Consider the following 18949-nt stretch of genomic DNA (forward strand, 5'->3'; position numbering starts at 1 on the left):
AAAGAGCTGGTGTTTGCTGATAAATATGTATTTCATTGGGTTTTCTAGTGAAAAACAAATTAAATTACCCTGTTAGGGCCATGGCACATGGGGCACTTTGTTTTGCAATAGAAAATTGCTATTCTGTGGGTGACCAAGCATCTAAAAATGCCTTTTCATTATGAATTGTGGGAATTGCTACAGGTTAAACAAATAATGTAATCATGCATAAATGCAAAAGGCATTTCCCTATGGTTTGCAATGAAAAGGTTTTTTGGGGGTGCTTTGTCGCCTGCAGAAAGCACAATTTCCCATGGCTTGATGGGTAGAAACACCCGTGATAGATCTCTGCTATCGTGGGGCGACAAACTGCTCCGATAAGGCTTTCCACTGGCAACAATAGGAGTCGCATTGCTTATTTTCCCTGAAGTCACGCAAAGGCGATGCAAAGGGCTTTCCACTGGCAACTCCTATTGTTGCCAGTGAAAAGCCTTTTCAGAACAGTTTGTTGCCCGCCATAGCAGAGATCTATTGCGGGTTACTCAACTGCTACGTGGATTCTTGCCCTTAAAGGAAAAGTAACACTAAACATTTTTAAGTAAAAAATCTATTTTACCCTGCCCCAATAATTGCCCTATCCTACAAACCATTTAGTATTTTGAATGCTTTATTAGAAAATACCTGTTAAAACTTGGCTTCCGGTCATTTGAACAAAGGCGATAAGGCGATGCAGGGGAAGCATCCACTATGCGGCGAGCGATTGATCGATCCTAGCCTTCCTTCTGTATAGGATATATCCGATATTTTCTAATAAAGCATTCAAAATACTAAATGGTTTGCAGGAAAGAGCAATTATTGGGGCAGGGTAGAATAGATCTTTTACTTAAAATTTTTTAGTATTACTTTTTATTTAAGTGCCATTGCCCAATAAAGGCATTCTGTCATGATTTTTGTGGTATATTTTTTATTTCTTAATTACATTGTTTACATGGCAAATAATTCACCCCATAACAGTATTCCTTTAAGGTTAGGGTAGATTTGGAATCGTTGGCAAGCTCACTTGGCATATGACAGGAGTGTATCCGTCAAAAATGCAGCTGTTCGTGTTTTAGAGTAATACATATCTGTTACTTGATAGGGCCAGGACATTTTTGGCCATTTTGTCACTCTCCCATGGAGCTACAAAAACACCCTGGTGACAAAACTCTTACATTGGCCCTGCCTGTAGGGGCAGGAATGTGCCCATTGAGTTTAAGTAGAATGCATAATTTGCTTTTGGTATGCGAAAAATGCACTAGTTCATACTTTGAAGGTAACACATTACTGCCCAAGAGGCTTAAGTTTTTTTTTTTTTACAAATATGGTTATTTTGTTCTCTGTATTTCAAGGGATGCCTTTTACTCTTTCTGTTATTTTTATGGGCAGTGTTGGGTGCCCATCGGAACGGCATCCATCGGATTATGAACGGCATTGGCACGTTGATGTGGTCCCTGACGGCAGAGATTTCTGGATAACTTAGATCACATAAAAGACGGAAGCAAAAATCCCTTGTTTTTTTTTTTTTTTTTTTTTTATAACTTCCTGAAACTCCAGTGTACTTATTCTACATCAAAGTACTGCTTCTGTGAACCTTTAAGGAAGTCCTTTCTAAAAATAAGCACATCTTAAAGAGGCAGTACACAGCCTATAATCACACGTTTGCTGAAAATGGACACAATAAATAGGATTTGTGCTGAAAGTGTTCATGTCATTTAAAACTATCTATATTTTATGATAAAGCAATGATGGATTTTTTTTTTTTTTTAATTCATTTTCATACCATGTAGATCAGTTGTTTAGTCGATCGGGCAGGTTAGAAAATTTTGGTTGGACAATGATAAAATCTGTGCACATATTGTGTATTTGACGATATCCTTGGGGGCCAACAGTAGAAGTGACTTTGGTATGATTGGTGCCTGCCAACTATTTCCTCTGATTTGCTTTGAGGAAGATCTGTCTGCCATATTGCCTGACTTGTCTGTATGCTGGTAGCAAATTCAGTGACAATGAGTAGGAACTGTGACTCTTTAGCTTTCCACTCATTCTTGCATTTTCTTGTTTTATTTAAGTTGTAGTAGTGGATATATTCACTGAGAGGTATTTTCAGATAGAAATATTGTAGTTTGTACAGATGCTGCCAGTCAGAGCCAGTACAGATGAGTAGTATAATGAATATGGGGCATTTTGCTTCTTCTTCTTGCATTTTGCTGCTATTGCAGATTTAAAGGCCCGCAGCATGCTTCTGAGCTGATACCATATCAGCCCTGCACAACTGGAGTGATGCTTTTTTTATAGTCACAGTTTGCTCTCTTTACACTCTGTCCCCTTCTGCTCCCTTCAGTTTCATTCATTCATTCATTTCAGTTAAAGAACCAGCAATTTCAAAAATATTTTGGTTCATCAGGATCAGACAAATTTTGATCAGCTTTTGATTTTGCACAGAAGCTAAAAGTTCCTCTTCTCAATGGCGCACATAGATGAAGCTATTTTGGTTTATTATTAATAATGTACCCCCTTTGTCAACATTGGTTTAATGTATTTGGTTTGTGCCGAACATGCGTATTGTTTAATTAGGAAATATGTATTTTTTTTTTATATTTGTTGCACAAAAAATAATAGGAAACTATGAATTTAAAGTAAATCTATATTTTACTTTCTGCTGGTTCTACACACATAATCAAAACAAATCAGCAGTCCCTTGAAAGCCCTCTGTATAAACAACCCCCCTTATTTAAAAAAGACTATGATTTCACTTTTCCGATTTTGGTAAAGGTATTAAAGTAAACATGTAATTTGACTGTTAATAATTGGCTAGATATGATTTGATAGACTTTTGTATCTACTTTTCAGGAGAAAAAGATATTTCAGATTCCATGGATGCATGCTGCTCGTCATGGCTGGGATGTTGATAAGGATGCTCCTTTATTCAGAAACTGGGCTATACACACAGGTATTGACTTCATTTATTATATTCTATGGATGAAATATTTATTTTTGGACTATGCATGTTTCAGTCATGAGGCAAAGTGACCTTTCCTCAAATGGCACATTATTGGGGTTGCAAAAAGCTGCCTCTGGTAACATTAACAGCCAAATTCCATTTTTTGACTATTCTAGTGTAGACATTGATACCCCCTCAACCTCTTTTCCTGCTCTGACAGGAAATCGACAAGTAATGGGGGAGGTGTTGGGGCATGCCTGGGTGCAGGCACATGGAGCAGATTTCAGTGCTGAAACACAGTGGCTCCAGGTGCAGTCAATGGGTTGGAATGATTCAAACATAGGAGATAATTTTTGATCTGCGTTTATCCACAGGCCTAGAGGGGCTGTTCACCTTTTACACTCTGTATATCATACTAATAGTTAAGTTATTCTGAGACAATTTGCAATTGGTCTTTTTTTTTTTTTTTTATTATTATTTAGCTTTTTATGTAGAAGCTCTCCAGCTTGGTATTTCAGCAGCTATCTGCTTGCTAGGGCCCAAATTACCCTAGCAACCTGGCTTTGATTTGAATGAGAGACTGGAATATTAATAGAAAAATGGTCTAACAGTAACAATAAAATTGTAGCCTCGTAGACCAATCGTTTTTTGGCTTCTGGGGTCAGTGACCCCCGTTTGAAAGCTGGAAGGAGGCAGAAGAAGAAGGCAAATAATTTAAAAACTATAAAAAAGAAACAATTGAAAAGTTGCTTAGAATTAGACATTCTGTAACATATTAAAAGTTAGCTTAAAGGTTAACAACTCCTCATATTTAGGACAAATGGGTCCCTTAAATTGAACCATTGTTCCACCTGCATTTGTTGCTATATGTTTTTTTTTTTTTTTTAGAAAAACAACAAAAACTGAAAGGCTGCATATTATTTACAGGTATAGGGTCTGTTATCTGGAAATCTGTTATCCAGAAAGCTCTGAATTACAGGAATGCCATCTCCTATAGACTGCATTATAAGCAAATAATTATTTTTTTTTTCTAAAGAACCTTGTACTTGATACAATTAATCCTTAATGGAGGCAAAACAATCCTTTTGGGTTTACTTAATGTTTAAATGATTTTTTAACAGACTTATCCAAAAAAAACCCAGGTTCTAAGCATTCTGGATAACAGGTCCTTTACATGTACAGACAGTATCCTAATGACTAAAGCTGGCCATACACGTGGCGATCGAAACATCGTCAGATGTGCCACACACCATTCAGGGCTGAATCGGCAGGTAAGGAGGTAGAAACAATAGGATTTCTACCTCCTTCTGCCGATTCAGCGCTGAAGGGAGATTTTTATCAAGCGCCTTCTATGGCGCCCAACGAAAATTTGCAACTGGTCCGATCGGCGAGTCGGCCGATATCAGCAGCTTCCTGCGATATCGGTCGACTCGCCGACATACCATACACGCACCGAATATTGTACGAAACGAGGTTTTGTACGATATTATCGGTGCGTGTATGGCCACCTTAAGCTGTAACTATTTTATCAGATCATCAAGGGTATGTCATTGATTTGGTTGACCAAAGTAATTCAGTCTGAGTCTGCATAAACCATCACAGGGGGTTGCTGCTTGCCTGAAGGCACTTCTAGTGTGGGTGAGATTGCTAGTAGTCATGTTGTCTGGTTAACTCCCCTGATATAAACACACACACACCAACAGCAATTCTGGCTTCAAATTGTCAGTTGCAGTGTCACTTGCTGTCTCCCTGTCCCTGGTGCGGGTGGTTCTTACTATATTAGATTATTAGGGCTGTGATTTTGGGGAAATCACGGCGCCACGTATGCCATCCCACCGGCGATTTACATACTCGCCGGTTGGATGGCATTTTGGGGAGATTCGTCGCCCGCAACAAGGGAGAATTTTTGCGGGCGACTAGCCTCTCCGTCTGCCACAGCCCTTATAATCAGAGGTGATGCTATACATTTATGTAATTACAGATAAGCTTTTATAGTCATACCTGCTCAAGTTGTGTTTGTGGTTTTTTTTTTTTTTTTTTTGAAGGGAAGTATCAACCTGGAATAGACAAGCCAGACCCAAAGACATGGAAAGCAAACTTTCGCTGTGCTATGAACTCTTTACCAGACATTGAAGAAGTTAAGGATAAAAGTATGAAAAAAGGAAATAATGCTTTCAGGGTGTACAGGATGATCCCAGTAGCAGAAAGGCCATCAAAAAGAGGTACGCCTCTGGAATTTCTATTTTTTTTTTAATAGTTTTCTTACAAATATTATATGTGATGTGCTGCTTTTTGAGATTGTAGTGATTTAGCAGTATTTACCAGGCAGAATAGGGAGCCTATGTCATGGTTAATCCTCCGTGCCAAAACATTTTTTTCCTCAACACCTCAAATTTATTTGGAGGATTAGCTCAAAACATTAACGTAACTGCCTCAAGGTACTTACTGCAAAATATGTAACCCCCCCCCCCCCCATCCTATTGCATTGCCGACCAACATGCCTTCTTTGGCTAATGCCAGATATGGCCTTTTTTATGTTTCGTATTTTCTCCGCCTAAAAACGCAGCACAACCCACACAGCCCCTGACTATGGCGTTTTTCAGCCTAGTACTGGTGACGTAGCAAATCCTGTTTCCCATGGTGCTAATAGTGCGAAATAGTAAAAACGCTGTGTATTTCCGCAAGGTCTGGCAGCTGCCTTTGTGTACACATAGGAATAGGTTGCTGTGCAAATAACGGCGTATTTTGGCAAACGCATGAAAAGTCCATGTTAACATATTTACGCACGGTGTGTTTTCCATCAAGACTGTTTAAGTTATTTCTACGGATTATGATATCGTGCATTTTTCAGCCGCCGAGAGAATTAGAAAATACGCAACGTAAAAACGCCACGTCTGGCATCAGCCTAACAGCATGATAGCTGTGCTGACGGCTGGCCCTGTGGGGGTGATGGGCCATAGTGTTCCCCTATAGTTCTGCTGTTGGCCCAGAAATGAATTTCATAGTAGGTATATATGATGTTTTTATCACTATTATTTCTATGTCTAAGAAAAGATTAATATATTTAATTGAATAATAATGATCTAAAAAGCAGGAAATCATTTTTTACATATGTCCCATAGTTTAAGAATCCCAGCTGTACCCCCATGTGTTGAGTTTAGCATAGCTATTGATGTTAAATAGTCCCAGTTACTCTGTTAGTTAAGGGGTTAAATGTGCACTCTACACCCAAATAGCAGTTTACTGGTTGTAAAAGAGATTGAGAAATAGTGGATTTATGAAAAGTACAAACATGTTTCCGGCGCGGGGAAGATTGCGTAACACTAAAAGCAATGAAAGCTGCTGCCAAACCCCCGGAAAGGGACACTGGGTGTGTGTTGTGCCTAGATAACAACATGGGTTATATTATATGAAGAAAAAAATACTCTTGTTTTACTGGCTACTAAGCTACCTGTTTTGCTGTTATAGGTAAAAAAAACAAAGCAGATAAAGAAGACAAAATCAAACTGGAACAGGTAAAATCTTTACCATATTAATTCCATATTATTAAAATTTCATTGCTTAATTCTGTAGATGCTATAATCCCTATAATGCTTAGTCTTCCTATTCAAAATTCTGAATGTGAGTGTGTGAGTTCATATAGATTTGGCACACCTAACCTAGAAATATCAGTGAAGGCTCATGTAAAGAATGGTTGCATTGCAGTTTATTTTCCAAATGTAAGTAAAAACAAGCAAGACATGATGGACACAGTTTAGGACCGCGTCCAGGGAGGAATTTACCTACATTACCTTTGGTCAGGCTTCCCATTATCCATGTGTTTAGACCCCAGCAGACATTGCTGTCTCTCACTGGAGGTCATGTAGTTGAATGTTGTCGTAACATTATGGCCACGCCACAAATTGTGCTTCTGCTACAGGGACTTGTTCAGTGACTTGATGTAACGGGTATCATTGCTGAGCCCAGGGCACAAAATCATCCTGTTGGCTCCAGGTCATTTGGGGTATCTGGATATGGCTTATACTGTGTATGGGGCTGGGAAAAACATACCAGATTTCTTAACCTCTGTAATACTTTCTCTATTAATAACATTGGCATCAGTACCATCTGGCACTGCAAATTATTACAGAGAGGTGGTTATACGGTGTGCTCTGAGTGCAGTATAGTTTAGCATTTGTCAGTTTAGAGGGGATTTTGGTATCCTAAACTAGTCCTTAACTAGTTTGTAAGTCTTTTGCAGGACTATGACCTGGATTTAGGGGCACATTTACTAAGCCACGAACGGGCCGAATGCGTCCGATTGCGTTTTTTTCGTAATGATCGGTATTTTGCGATTTTTTCGGAAAAATGTCGCGACTTTTTCGTTACTAATACGATTTGTGCGAAAAAACGCAAGTTTTTCGTAGCCATTCCAAAAGTTTCGCAAAATCTGGCGATTTTTCGTAGCGTTAAAACTTGCGCAAAAAGTTACGCTTTTTTCGTAGCGTTAAAACTTGCGCGAAACGTCGCACCTTTTAAGTTTTAACGCTACGAAAAAGGCGCAACTTTTCGCGCAAGTTTTAACGCTACGAAAAAATCAGCAGATTTTGCGCAACTTTCGGAATGGCTACGAAAAACTCGCGTTTTTTCGCACAAATCGTATTGGTAACGAAAAAGTCATAAAGACGCCGAAACAATCGCAAAAAATACGAAAAAGTCGCAAAATGTTCGTTTTCAAATCGGAATTTTTCCAATTCGGTTCAGATTCGTGTCGTAGTAAATGTGCCCCTAAGTGTAATCCAAACTTTGGTTCTGCTTGTTGCAATGTGTGTGTATTTTGTACAGGAAGAAGCTACTGAAGCACCAGCACCTTCAATGAATGGATCATCTCTGGGACCCCTACCATATGCCATTTATAACCAACCAATAAAAGCTGAAGTTGATAGCACTGTGAATATTTTAGGTAAGTACTTTGGGTAGTTATTCTTTCACTGTATGTTTATTATCACTGATATAGCTGTGACACTAACAAAAACATTAAAGGATCCTGTCTTATTTACTTTGGTACTAGATGTTGCCTGCTGAACAATGCAGGCTAGGGAGTATTTCCAGGCCCACAGCCTTTCCCAGCCCACCCAGCCTTCAGTGTTTGTGTGTGCATTCTGGATTTCCTTTGGTTCTCCCCTTAGTTGGAAGCTTGTTGGAAACAGCACATAGGATTCCTAGCATGCCCAAATGTCACTCCTTCTGGTTACTAAGCCTGTCTAAAATTGGCCATACATGCACCGATTTTCGGACTGTGTGTGGGCCCTAGATTTTCGTCCCAATATTTCGTACCATGGGGATCAGTTGTTTAGCTGATACAGTAGATTAGTCAGGTTGGAAGTCACTTACATAAGATTGGTGTCAAATATTTCATGGTCAGAACATCCTCCGATTTGTTATTTTTGGGGTTTTATTCTACAATTTCAGTCTGAATTTTTGTTTTAGGTAGTTGCATTTAAACATATCCTAACGTTCGTCGGAAGAAGAATAAAATCTGAACGTGTATGGGCACATATATTCCCCCAGAGATCATAATGGTGCACACCACTAACAAAAAAATACAACCTGGGTGCAAGAGCCATATAAACTAAAATATTGCAGGAGTAATGCCAGCACACACAGAGTTTCATACAAATGTATATAAAATGATATTTATTAAGAAAAAAAGAGCAAAATAAACATAGCAAGCCTCAACGTTTCAATCTATCTATCCCTTTCCCCACTGGCAGCACCTGAAGATAAACAGGGGAAGATAAGAGAAATAACAAAGGCGTGGGCTGCTGCTCTTTGCAGGAAGGGGGAGACTGCACATATAGCTTGTAATGCCTGCACAGGTTACATATTATTTTGGAAACTACTGTCGCATAACATTTACTTGTGAAAGTGTACTTTCCCTTTCATGATGTGATGTTTGTAGTAGTGCAGATCCGGAGTATCAGAATGACATTCTGTTTTGCAGATTTTTCCCCCTTTTAATGTCAGTACAGGTTTTTTAGCCAAGGGCCACTACCTGCCTGACTGTGCCACACTAGTGTGACAGCACTACTGCTGATTGTGTGTAAGCGCTGATCAGCCATGAAAACTCCCTGGTGCATTTTTTCCTTTCACTCTGTGTATAATGAAACTGATTCCTGACAGATCAGATGCATGTTACATTCGATGTGTTTCCTGTGCAGCCGCAAGCTTAGTCATTCATAACATTCTGCAACTGCATTGCTCACTAATGTCATATACAGCAGTTATACATACATGTTTCTGTGCTGTGCCGTGCCTGCATGAATTGTCAGCTACTAGCCGCCACCCATAGGGCCATAAATAGCTGCATTGAAGGTAGCGTTACTGTAAGGTACCATATTCTGTATTCATATAGTTTTGTGTTTTTGATTTCATTTATTTTTTTAATGGGAACCTCAAGTAATTCCCCATAGCTGAGGAACCATGAGTGACATATTTGTTTGCACACGTGTGGTTTAGAAATGAGTCACTGTAAGCACTGCACCTCTTTTCACGTTTCTTATTAAATACTTCTAAAAATAGCCATTTCCATTAGCACAGTATGGAAAGTATGTGTGGGTGAGCTGAGCCATCACTTTGCACATGGAAACGTCTGTATTAAAGACATAAGGAAGTGCTGGACATGTAATCTTTATTGTTACTTCATTATGTGTATTACTTGTTTCACATACATTGAGGGTGCCCTTATACAACTTATATGGGAACTGGCTCCACTTATGTAGGGTTGGAACTGACGTGTGTCCTCAGTTGCTCTGCAGCCGAGAATAGCTCAGAAATTGTCACGTGTCACCATGTTTACTTGTTATAACGCCTGGATGGCAATGATGGAGTCAAAGGGTTTATTAAACACTGTTCTATTTTCTTTCCAGTTGTGGAGCATCCTATGTATAACACTGGTATAGTAGAAGAGATGATTGTCGCCAATCCTCCTGATGTCTGCCAAGTTGTAGAGGTAACTACAGAAAGTGAAGAACAGCCATCCGTAAGAACGCAACTGTACCCTTTGCAGATCTCCCCTGTGTCTTCATTTGCTGGTTAGTATTCTAGATACTGCAGTGTGGAAATTATTGATCACCTTGCAACAGTTTTTCCTTACATATGTGTGAGTGGTCAAATGGCAAAAGATCCAATCCACCAGATAGTTTAACAAAGTGACCCATGTGTTGCCACCATTATTTCTAAATATGCTTAGATGTAAGGATGCTGTCTTGCTGCTTTCTTTTCTCATGACAATTAAAATAGCATTCCTAGTCTTCACTGAAACCTTGCCTGCATGGTCAATTTATCAGGGGATGGCCGACTGGTTGCCTGAATTAACCAGAAACTACTACTAATAAATACATCCTGACCACTTTGATTCACTAATTAGGAGAAACTTTGGTTTTCTAGATCCTTTTAATTAGCAGTTTTTTCAACCTTGTTATTAACACCTATGGCATACAGGGCATTTTGGTCACTGATGTGATCAGGTGAAAACCAGCAGTGGCCAGACTCCCCTACTAGTCACCAGTGCAACTTGCTGGTGGTTAATCAGAGCAGAAATGTCGCTCTACATTGTTCTTCACTTTTAACTTGTTGAATTAGACTTCGTTTTTTCCATGTTAGCTCTCCCTTTTATTTTACTTTCCATGTGGCTCACAAGTAACTCATGCAAATATTTCTGATCTATTAGATGTTTACCTTTTGGCCTTGTTAGCAAAACTAGTTTTACTGGTCTATTTGGACGAAAGCCACCCCTGCAATAAAAATATCTCTTCATTTGTTTTTCTTCAGTAAATCTAGCTTACTATTCTTTATTTCTTTTTAATTTTAAACATATTTACAAAACCTTATTTTTTGCAGAAAGTGAAACAGACAGCGTGCCTAGCGATGATGAACGGATGGTGAGAAACATTTCTGTAATACTGCTAGTGTTTATAAGGCAATTGTGCCAACTGCAGATTCCTCTTCACTTCTGACAAGCTTGGATTAAGAATTATGTGTATGCAGTATGTGACTAAACTCTGTACGCACTTTTTCAAGCTAGGGTGCATTCCTTGCATACAGTTACAGTGTCACAGAACAATTGTAGAAATATTGAAAAGCTGTTCTAAAACTGCAGTAGTATTTTATATTTGTATGGCTTCACAACAGTAACCTGGTAGTTCTGTATGGCAGCACCCACTGTCACTGTAAAGGCTTATGCCACATATGGCGGCGCAGGCCGAGAATCCACCCCAACATTTGAATCAGCACCTGGAGCCACTGCTTCAACCTGGGTGCAGGCACACTGAGAGGATTTCAATTTCGAAACGCGTGGTATGCATTTTGCAACAAAATTCACTTTGTGTGCCTGCACCTGGGCTGATGCAGTGGCTATTGGTGCTAACACAGAGGAGTGCTGATTCCAGCATATGGGTGAATACTTGCCATGCATTTATCTACAAGGCAGCAGTCTAACAAGTCCCTTTATTGCACTGCTCACACAGTAGTTTCACTTTAGCACACCAAATGTTTTGCTTTTGAAGAACAAAAAATGATCCTGTAGATAACTGGTCAGGGTTTATTTGTGTAAAACCACAGTCTGTATGTGTGTGCATATGGCCAAGATTGTTTGCCTTGGGAGCGGCACTCCTAGAACAAATATAAAGGCCAAGTAGAAAGGTTTAACTTTTATTAATGTGTGTATTTCCTCTTACAATAGATACCATTCACCAAAGCTTGTTTAGCAACCATATAAAGGACAAGGTGCTTTTATATTGCATATGAAGAATGAAAAATGTAATAGGGGGTCACATTACATGCTCCCTAGTTGCAAACTTTTATTGCTAATGAATGGACAAAAATCCCACATTTCTTTGTGAGATCTTCTGTCTCCCACAATGGCCAGAACTATTCAGGCACCCTTTCTAAAACTGATGCTTCTCCTGAGTCCCAAAGTGTCTATAGAAATAGATATAATGCTGGTGGTGTTGAGGTGCATAGTATACAGCATTTACCTTTATTATTGCAGTTGCTGTGCATGGTATGGAGGTGCGGGTGTATAGATGGACAGATCATTTTCTGATTCTAGATAATGGCAGCACAGTGCGTTATTGTACAGAGCTCATTATCTCTCTTTGCTCTTGAGTGCAATTTTACATACTCCGTTTTACATACATACAGTTTTATATACTCTGTTGAAAGGATACTTTACTGATATTATTCTAAAAGAACAAAATCAGTTTCTCGCATCTTTTATTCCAAAATAACTTTTTTTCTTTTTCGTTAACTTTAAGAGCCATCGACGCCAGCAGAAGATCCCTGGCAGCAAAGAATCTGTAAGAACGTCAAGCCAAAGAGCCCCTTATAATTTACCTGGCATGGCAACATTTGTAACCTCCAAACCAGACCTGCAGGTCACTATAAAAGAGGAGAAGTATCCCCTTCCCTACAACAGCTCGTGGCCTATATTCCCAGACAGTACACCTTATTCACAGACGGGTGCATCCTCTTCACTAAATAGCGCTCGACAAGACCATGAAACTAGAGCTACTGTCATTAAGAAAACCTCAGATGTTGCTCAGCCAAGGCTGAAAACTTGCTAAGGCCACGTTGCAAATTTGTATCAATATATAGGATGGGAACAAATATTGTGGAAAACGTTGGATTTGATGTGGTTGGAGCCTTTAAGATGTTGGAGAACCAAAGGAAAGGATTCAATATTCAAGCATAGCTATGGACAGCTCATTGTAGCAGAGGATTTATCTCAGGATTGGGCCATGGAACGGTCTAAGAGATTCTAAAAAGAAAATAAATGATTAAAGCTGGACCAACTTCCATTATGGGGAAGGTCAAGGCTGAGGAAATGCAACAAGGCCTTTGGACAAATAAAATGTGAAACTGCTAGAACATTATCCTTTTTTATTTTAAGAAAATCTGTGCTGTAAATATGTATATTTTATACGTGAGTTCTAGCAATCTGCTTGTGCACCTCACAAACAAGCACTGGCACAACAAGGCGGCCTTCTTTTGTACTGCTGTAAATGGAATTCAGGCCGAACCCAGCTACCCCTGTCCTTTCGCTCAAAACATGAATTTCACTGAAAGTGGTTAAACTGAAACTCTGGCTTTTGCACCTCTGACTGAAATGATGAATTAATAAGTAACCTTTATTAATAACAGGGCTTTGTATTCTAACCTTGCTTCGCTCACAACCAAGGTACAAATAGGAATTTCTATCAGCCCCAAGACTTGAGAGTTAATATAAATAGAATTATGCAGACATATAATGACCAGACTATAACTATTAACTCCCAGAGCTAGCTTTTTTATTTTTTTATACGGGGGTATTTTATTTGAGGCAAAAATCCAAAGTTAACATAATTATTTTCTATTTTTTTTATACAGCAAATTTATTATATGATTCAGTTTCCTGTTTGTCAGCAAAACTGTTGTGGCACATTTTCGTAGGTCTTTTGTTTCCTAACATGAAACTGATATATTAATCTATTATGTAGAAAGCAAATTTATTATTATTATCCTGTGGATTGACAAATAAATAGTCATTGCAGTTTTATCTGTAATCTTTCTCTGGCTGCAGTGGTTGTCTTTTTCAGACGGATGAGGATGGAGAGCTGTTTCTTTCGCAGGTGAAGAACTTTTTGTGATGGGTATGTGACACACTATTCTGCAGCTCTTTGAACTGTTACTTTTGCTCTTATAATTACCAACAGCACTATGGCCATCTCTGTATTACTTTTCCTTCTTTTCTTGCTAGCAGAACCACCCTTTCTATTACTGAAATCTTACTGCCCCCATTTCCTCAAGACTATATAGCCACCACAGAGCTGTCAGCTTTGTAGCCAGCTGGAGCATATAATCCGGCCTTGTTGCTATACTACTATTGGTTTAGACAACACTTATAATGCACATCTGGCCTTTCACACTTGCATGTTCTACTGAGCCTTCCTGATCTACCGCTCTTAATTTGTGAATTGGTCACAAATTATTGCTTTGTCTCTTCTTGTGTAGTGTCACACACTGCTGGTGGATATTGGTGCTAAAATGCACATCACTGCACTACTGGCCAATTTTGCACACATTTCTGGAGTGATTTTAGTCCATTCTTCCAGACCGTTTTGTTCCAAGTTGATGCAGAGACCCTGCTGCCTAAAAATAGGCATCTAGTTAAATAGAATGGATGTGCAAAATACACCAAAGGAACCTACTTCAATCTGCTATAAATCATAAATATACAAATTTGGAAATGCAAATGAATCTTTAGGAGCGTTAATTTTTTGTCATTATATTTGTAGTGATTTATTAGCCCAGAGATGTGGGATAAGAACAGAACTTAATAAACTAAAAATGAGATTGGAATATAGTAGGCATGCACTGAATTTTGTGCTTTAGTATTTGGCCAAATCCCTGAATATTTGGGTATGCTGAATACTGAACCAAACCCAGAAGCGAAAGCTTGGGTTGAAAATAGCAAGGAAATTGCAGTGTGCTCAGATGTAAAAAGTGTAGGTGAGCCACACAAGCATGAAGAAAATTATTTAGGATTGGCTATCTGGGAACCCCATGTGGTCAGCTGGCCTACAAGGAGGCTCTGCCTTGAGTAAAACTGTGTCTCTGTGCTTCTTAAACTTGCCTCCAAGCCAGAAATGTAAAAATAGGCACCTGCTTTGAGGCCACTGAGAGCAACATCAAAGGGGTTGATGAGCTCAGGGCGTTGCTCCTGAGCCACAGATTGGGGATCGCTGATCTAGAGACAGTCTACTAAAGACAGTGTACTATCCAACTCAAGAGAAAACAGCATTAGATGGGCAATGCAAAGTATTTACACAGTCATAAGGCACCGCAGCCTCCAGTCTTTTCATAATTAATGTTCTTCATTGTGCATGGCTCCATAGGGACATCTCATAACAGTAGTTAAGGCAACAAACCACACAATAGGTGAAGACTTTAGCCAGGCTGAAATAGGAGAAGAAACTACATAGGCAATTTAGAAAGTGGGAGCCGCAGGCCTTGATGGGCCCCTATTAATATTGGTTTGGTATATTGAAAAAGGTGGACAGCACCACTTTATAGCATAGGTCCCTAAAGGGGGGGGGGGGGGGGTGTAGCTTCCCACACTGTACTGGTCCCCCCTAGCTCAGAGCTGTGCCTGGGGGCTCAGACAGAAGGGCAGCTAGAAGATTTGGTGATCACTTATTTGCTTCCCTAGGGCTGTGCAGCACTGCACAATATGTAGGTTGAAATACTGGTTAATAATAATTATGGGCCTTCGCCAAAAGTTGTATCTAAAAGGCTGAACAAAGTCTGAAAAATACTAATATTACAGAACTAGCATTATTTATCCTCTCCCGGATCCCCTTTTATTTGCCCTTTACAGTTATAAATAATAAGAATGCACCAAATGCAGGATGAAATAAGTCTGTCTGCCATTATTCCGCAGAACCCAAACCATCACAGCGAGTGAGTTTAAAACACTGACAGCTGCAGGTGACATGTTTGGAAAGTTCTATGAATGTAAATGAGCACTATTTTTGGGCTATGGAAGATTCGTATTGATCCAGATTAATAAAATCATGGATTCAGTGCATGCTGGATACTTAATGTATAATATAACAGTGATTGAAGCCAACTTCTTGCACCCCTGCCTCACACACCTGCAATATTTTCATTTCTCAGCGTTACTGTAAACATCAACCTCCACAACAGGAACAGAAACTTCTACAGTATTCTATAACGGATCAGGAACATTTACCTCTGAAACTCATTTAACCCTATACTGCACAGCCGAGGAGCCAGTACTGCACTCCCACAGCTTTCTCACTCTGCGCCTTCTTATTCAGCAAATGTATATGGTGCCTGATAGCAATGAACTGCAGGGACAGTATCTGCAACATCTACAGACATATATTTCTCTCTATTTATAATAAGGGACATATATGTTATATGTAGTTAGAGACAGAACACCATCTATTTAAAGGTAATACAAATACAAATTAGAAACAGAATGAAATAGAAAGCTACTGAAAAAAGCCGTTCGGTGAGGAGTTCTGTTTGTATGCAATACTTCTATGAAAATGAGTGGCCCCTATAAAGTAGGGTTACCAGATCACATGAAAATCCAGCTAGAATAGTGTCAAGGATTGCAGTTTAAATGCAGCCCTGCAACATGCATTATTAGACAGGTCCCTGAATTTTAAAGTAGTTCACCTTAACTTTAAATATTTTATAGAATGGCCAATTCTAATCAACTTTTGAATTATTTGCCTTCTATCTATTTCCAGCTTTCAAATGGGGGTCACTGACCCCATCAGCCATAAAACTATTGCTCTGTGAGGCTACAATTTTATTGTTACCTTTTATTACTGATCTTTCTATTCAGCTGCTCTACTATTCATATATCAGACATTCTCTCACTCTCTGGTTACTAAGGTAAACTGGACCCTAGCAACCAGATCACTGCAGAAATTCCAAACTAGAGAACCGTGGAACAAAATGTAAGATAATTAAAAGCTACCAAAAATAAAAAATGAAGACCGGTTGCAAATTGTCTAAAAATTGCACTACATCATACTAAAAGTTAATTTAAAGGTGAGCAACCCCTTAAAGTGATCGGGTGAACCTACTCTAAAGTGAAATAAGTATGCACCGTGATGCAATATTTAAATATGCAAAAACACAACATGTCATGTTAAAAAGAAAATATACCCCCATTTTTGACATTTTTTTTTTTTAGATCATTCCGTTGGGTTTATGTAGAAAAGAGTATATTTGTTTTACACAAACCTACCTGATTCCTCAGGTTATAGGATACCAAAACTTCAATAAGCTATTTCCCAAGTTCCTTATGCTGGAATGAAACTCCTCCCTCGCTTGTAAAGTGATGGATTCTAGGACTTGAATTTTCCATGGTGGCTGATGTACAGATTTTCTGGAAAGCAGAGGGACTTCATTCCCAGAATCCATCCCTTCCCAATAGCACAAGATAAGGGTTGGGTTGCATTGCAGAGAGACTGTGGGAGGTGGGAACTGGCAAACACACACACAGGCTTTTATGGTTTCCTGTCAGTCTGTGGAATCAGATATGTCTGTGCAAAAATGAATACATTTATATTTCTGGCAGCTGAGATAGCGTTTATGCACCTTTCTACATAAGTCCAGCTGAATAAGCCCATGTCAAAATAAGCAGTATAATTTTCCTTTAACCATTTCGCCTGATTATTGCTCATAACAGGAGTTAAAAAAAAATAAACACAACACGTGAGCAGCTGGCTGGGTTAGTATGTGGAGCCTTCCCCTCTCTGCTGGTTTCAGTAGGTTCCCACTTCCTGACTTCAGACTGCTCTGCCTCCTCTAGTTTAATATTCTATATATCATTGTGTGTATTCAAAGTCAGACATGTCAGGTCTCATGTGAGTAGGGGGGTATTTATATATAGGCCTGTGCCTAGGGCAGCAAATTTAGGGGGATGACCCTGGGATGCCTATATAATCAAGGGAAAATGTTTTTTAAAGAATAAGAAACTTCCCATGAAACCTATAAAATCCGGTGGTGGTGCTGGGGGGAAGGTGAGAGTGTACAGGGCAAGCGAAGACGGGGTGCAGTGTGTATTACGTCACTTCCACAACCTATGGGGCATTTAGATCCAGTGCCTAGAGTAATACCAGACCGACATACAGCTCTGCACTTGGAAGCAGCTTCTTGTTTGGAGCACAGGGTGTAATACTATAATACTGTAATACTGTAATACTATAATTGTATAGTATGTACCCCACAAAGGCTTGCAGCTGCAACTAAAGCCTAAGGTATTCCTCCAGTGGGTAAATATTTATCATCAGATGTCTGCTTCTTGGTTTATTTACATTTTGTGGTACAGTAAAAAATATTTTGCAACTAAGTATTTTGTGTAAATCTAATGGGAGAAATCCCAGTTAAATCTTTTTTAATTCCAGGGTGCAACACAACAAGATATGGCAAAGTCAAAGGGGGTACCGTTATGGAAATATAACAGTTGTTTGAGGTAAGTAGGTAAGATTTATTAGACACGTATGTGGGTTCTGAACAAAGCCAGAGTCAGAACAACAGAACAAAGACAGCACTGGGTTTTTATAGGCTTTGTAACATGGTAGCATGCGACATAATTGCATATGAGTATGGGTGTTACCAATTTGAACAAAGAACTGTTCTTATGCCACAACAGGTGGCACAGCCCTCAAGGCCAAACCAAGGCCAGCTTGCATCCATCCAAGTCAGGGTACAATAACACAGTACATAGGTGATAAGACCTGCTTTAGAGCTTTAACTCCATTGGTACCAGAATGAAGGGTAATATGAATTGCTTCACTACATCCTTCATGGACCACTGAAGGGGGGCATAGGAAATCTGCCTACACAGAATTTATTCTTTATCAGTACTGATGCAATGCACTGTACAAGCAGTTTAAACGGTGCATATACTAGTGATCTAGTTCAAATGTCAGGGTCACTTTCTAATGATTGCTCCTGACTGCGGACTAAAGTAGAACTATTACCCCCAAAAGTTTTATAATAAAGCACTTTTCAATATATAAGTCTAACAACTGCTACAATATCTAGCTACACAGCAAATTAAATTGTAATGGGTCTTCCCCTTTCAATTGGATCAGTAAAGCAGCCACTTTTATATCTCGTATTAGTAGTACCAAGCATAAGTCCAGAAAAGCCTGTATTAACTGAATAATTCCACATTTTAGAATTCATCTGATTCATTCAAGATCCAAACAGGTAAAATCTCCTGATTTGTTAAGACAAATTCCCTTCCCTGGCAGAGCAGCAGTTACTGAAATATTTCTGCTGTAAAGCAGCAGGTGTTTTTTTTACGTCTTAAAATCAATTGGAAACCCAGTGATGTGATTGTTATATCCAGTGAGAAGCACGTTTGGCACAAAAGACAAAATGTTATACTCTGATACCTTTGCCAGGAGGACATGTTAA

The 18949-nt window shown here is 39.2% G+C and overlaps 1 protein-coding gene across 5 annotated transcripts in view; it reads left to right on the forward strand.

Moving 5' to 3' along the window:
* irf2 (interferon regulatory factor 2) overlaps positions 1-13552 on the forward strand; it is a 28828-nt gene extending 15276 nt beyond the window's left edge. For 4 of the 5 annotated variants that reach the window (XM_031898639.1, XM_031898649.1, XM_012960351.3 and 1 more), the window contains 7 exons: positions 2869-2968; positions 5005-5181; positions 6428-6474; positions 7784-7901; positions 9868-10032; positions 10841-10881; positions 12256-13552. In XM_031898639.1, coding sequence (XP_031754499.1) covers positions 2869-2968; positions 5005-5181; positions 6428-6474; positions 7784-7901; positions 9868-10032; positions 10841-10881; positions 12256-12564 — 957 coding nt within the window. In that variant the 3' untranslated portion in view covers positions 12565-13552. The remainder of the gene's footprint in view (positions 1-2868; positions 2969-5004; positions 5182-6427; positions 6475-7783; positions 7902-9867; positions 10033-10840; positions 10882-12255) is intronic. The other variant, NM_001008013.1, reaches the window with a different exon arrangement.
* The last annotated feature ends 5397 nt before the right edge of the window (positions 13553-18949 follow it).

The sequence above is a fragment of the Xenopus tropicalis genome, chromosome 1 (genome assembly GCF_000004195.4).
Source record: "Xenopus tropicalis strain Nigerian chromosome 1, UCB_Xtro_10.0, whole genome shotgun sequence".
Taxonomy (NCBI): domain Eukaryota; kingdom Metazoa; phylum Chordata; class Amphibia; order Anura; family Pipidae; genus Xenopus; species Xenopus tropicalis.